Source organism: Mustela nigripes, unplaced genomic scaffold (genome assembly GCF_022355385.1).
Source record: "Mustela nigripes isolate SB6536 unplaced genomic scaffold, MUSNIG.SB6536 HiC_scaffold_1041, whole genome shotgun sequence".
NCBI classification, from domain to species: domain Eukaryota; kingdom Metazoa; phylum Chordata; class Mammalia; order Carnivora; family Mustelidae; genus Mustela; species Mustela nigripes.
The window spans coordinates 1879-4367 of record NW_026740448.1 but is presented as its reverse complement, the minus strand read 5'-3'; the positions used below and the strand labels follow the sequence as shown (position 1 = coordinate 4367).

The 2489-nt window shown below is 44.6% G+C and overlaps 1 protein-coding gene across 1 annotated transcript; it reads right to left on the bottom strand.

Moving 5' to 3' along the window:
• Nucleotides 1–702: 702 nt before the first annotated feature.
• On the bottom strand, nt 703–1832 carry LOC132008785 (multiple C2 and transmembrane domain-containing protein 2-like). Its single transcript, XM_059387337.1, has one exon. The coding sequence runs from the start codon at nt 1814–1816 to the stop codon at nt 1127–1129; it is 690 nt and encodes a 229-aa protein (XP_059243320.1). The 5' UTR covers nt 1817–1832; the 3' UTR covers nt 703–1126.
• Nucleotides 1833–2489: the final 657 nt, after the last annotated feature.

Genomic DNA, 2489 nt, shown 5'->3' with positions numbered 1-2489 from the left:
AGCATTAAAAAATCAATGAAACCATAAGAATTTGCATCCTTCAGTTTTTTTTTAGAGAATGCAAGTGAAGCTGTCCTCAGGCAAACATGCACACACATACAAGTGAGACTGGAGCAAGTTCAAACCCTCTGACAGTCAAACGGAGACACACATTCATACATTTCTTAGGAAGATGAATATGCAGGGGTCCCTGGGTGGCTCAGTCAATTAAGCGACTGCCTTCGGCTCAGGTCGTGATCCCAGAGTCCTGGGATCAGGCACCATGTCAGGTTCCCTGCCCAGCAGGCGAGTCTGCTTCTCCCCCTCTCTCTGCTCATTCTCTCTCTCTTTCAAATAAATAAATGAAATCTTTTTTTTTTTTTTAAACAAATCAGTTTATTCTCTGATAGTTTTAGAAGTCAGAAATCTGAAATAGGTCTCCGTGAGCTAAAATCACTGTCTGCATAGAAGAGTTCATTCTGGAAGTCTGGGGAGACTATGTTTTCTTTTCTATCCTAGCCTTAGAGCAACCTGTACTCGATGGTTCATGTGTCCTTCATTTACCTTCAAAGCCAGCAAGAGGACATCCAAAAATTGTACTTTGACTCCACGTCTTCAACCTCCCTCTTCCACACTTGGGGAACACTTTTCATCTATTTTATTTAATTATTTTTTTTAATTTTTATTTTTTAATTTTTTAAATTTCTTTTCAGTGTTCCAGAATTCATTGTTTATGCACCACACCCAGTGCTCCGTGCAATACGTGAACTTCGTAATGCCCACCACCAGGCTCACCCAACCTCCCGCCCCTCCAAAACCCTCAGATTGTTTTTCAGAGTCCACAGTCTTTCATGGTTCATCTTTTTTTTAAAGGAATATTAACATGCATTTTTGTCTACCATAACACTGAGGTGTGATGGAGACACACACACACACTCACACACACACACACACTTAAAGCAAAAAGTTCGAGGAAAAGTTATGCTCTTAATTTCTTTGCCAGGAACATGGGAAAAGGAAAACTCATCCAATAGGGCTTTTAATGCCTTAAAGTATCCCAGAGAGGTTATTTGTAATAGTTTTAAAATACATAGAGGTCAACCCTAAAACGAATGGGAACAGTGGGTGCAATCAATATTACCTGAATTTAAATTCTTATAAATGACATTCTCTCCATCCAAGAGAACCACAAAAATAACTCCAAACCAAATCTTCCAAGGGCAAGGAGTACACATAGAAAGGAGAAAAACAGAAGAAGGAGCAGGAAAGTGCCCAGCCCTGGTCTCACCTCTGGCTCTTCCAGGGCCTCGTCTCCAGCCGGCGTCTTCTGCAGCAGATCCAGGATGCCATTGCTAGAAGGCCTCCTGTCCTCGGCGGGAGAGGCATAGGCCTCCTCCGAGTCCGTTTCCACCACACGGAGGTAGCCGGCTTCTTCCTGGCTCCAGTCCAATTCCTCCACAGACTGTTTCAAGGAGCTACTGCTGCTCTTGGGCAAGATCCCCGCCATCAACAGGCTGCTGGGCACCGAGGTGTACAATGACTGGGGCCCAGAGTAAGGCCTGCCCTCTGGGGCCAAGGCCTCAGCCTCCAAGAGGTCAGGGACAGAGAGGCTGAGGCGGCGGTCCAGGGAACGCCTTGCCCGTAGGTCTAAGGGCTTGTTTGGGTTCTTTTTCACCCTCCTCTTGCTCAGGTTGATTAACAAAGGCCTGGTCCACTGTTTCAAAGAGCCCCAGACAGACGGTTTATCCTCCATGGCTGCCTGAAGACCCAGGAAGTCACTCCATGAGAGAGCTCCTCTGTGTGGGAAACAACCGCAGCGGCTCCTAGAAAACACCATGTGAGGAGAGAGAACACAAATGAGCCTTCTCGGTTGTATCTAAGCACATCGAAGTGTAAGATGTGACTGGAAAATCTCACACGTTCCACTAAGAGACTGAGATGGAAACATTTTGTTGGTAATGTTTACAAATATTTTTAAAGCATTTTTTAAAAGATTTTATTTATTTATTTGACAGAGATCACAAGTAGGCAGAGAGGCAGGCAGAGAAAGAGGGAAGAGGAAGCAGGCTCCCTCCTGAGCAGAGAGCCTGATGTGGGGCTTGATCCCAGGACCCTGGGATCATGACCTGAGCTGAAGGTAGAGGCTGTAACCCACTGAGCCACCCAGGCACCCCCCTTAAAGCATTTTTAAGACACTGAATTTTTAACATTTTTGTCAGAGGAGCCATAGAAAAATTCTAGTCATGAATGGAACTGTGAGGTTGATGTGAAAAGAATGTTTCATAAGAAGACTGCTTTCTCTTAGTTCACTGCATTTAATGTTCTCCCTCCCGGTTCAGCCATGTTGTTGAAAATGGCAGGATTTCCTTCTCTCCAGATGCCTAACTCATATCTCAATGTGCCTCACATTTTTTTATCCATTCACCCCTCAATAACCACTTAGATTGTTTTCCTCATCTTGACAACTGTGAATAATGCTAAGGTGAACAAGAGAGTGAGGAAATGCTGAT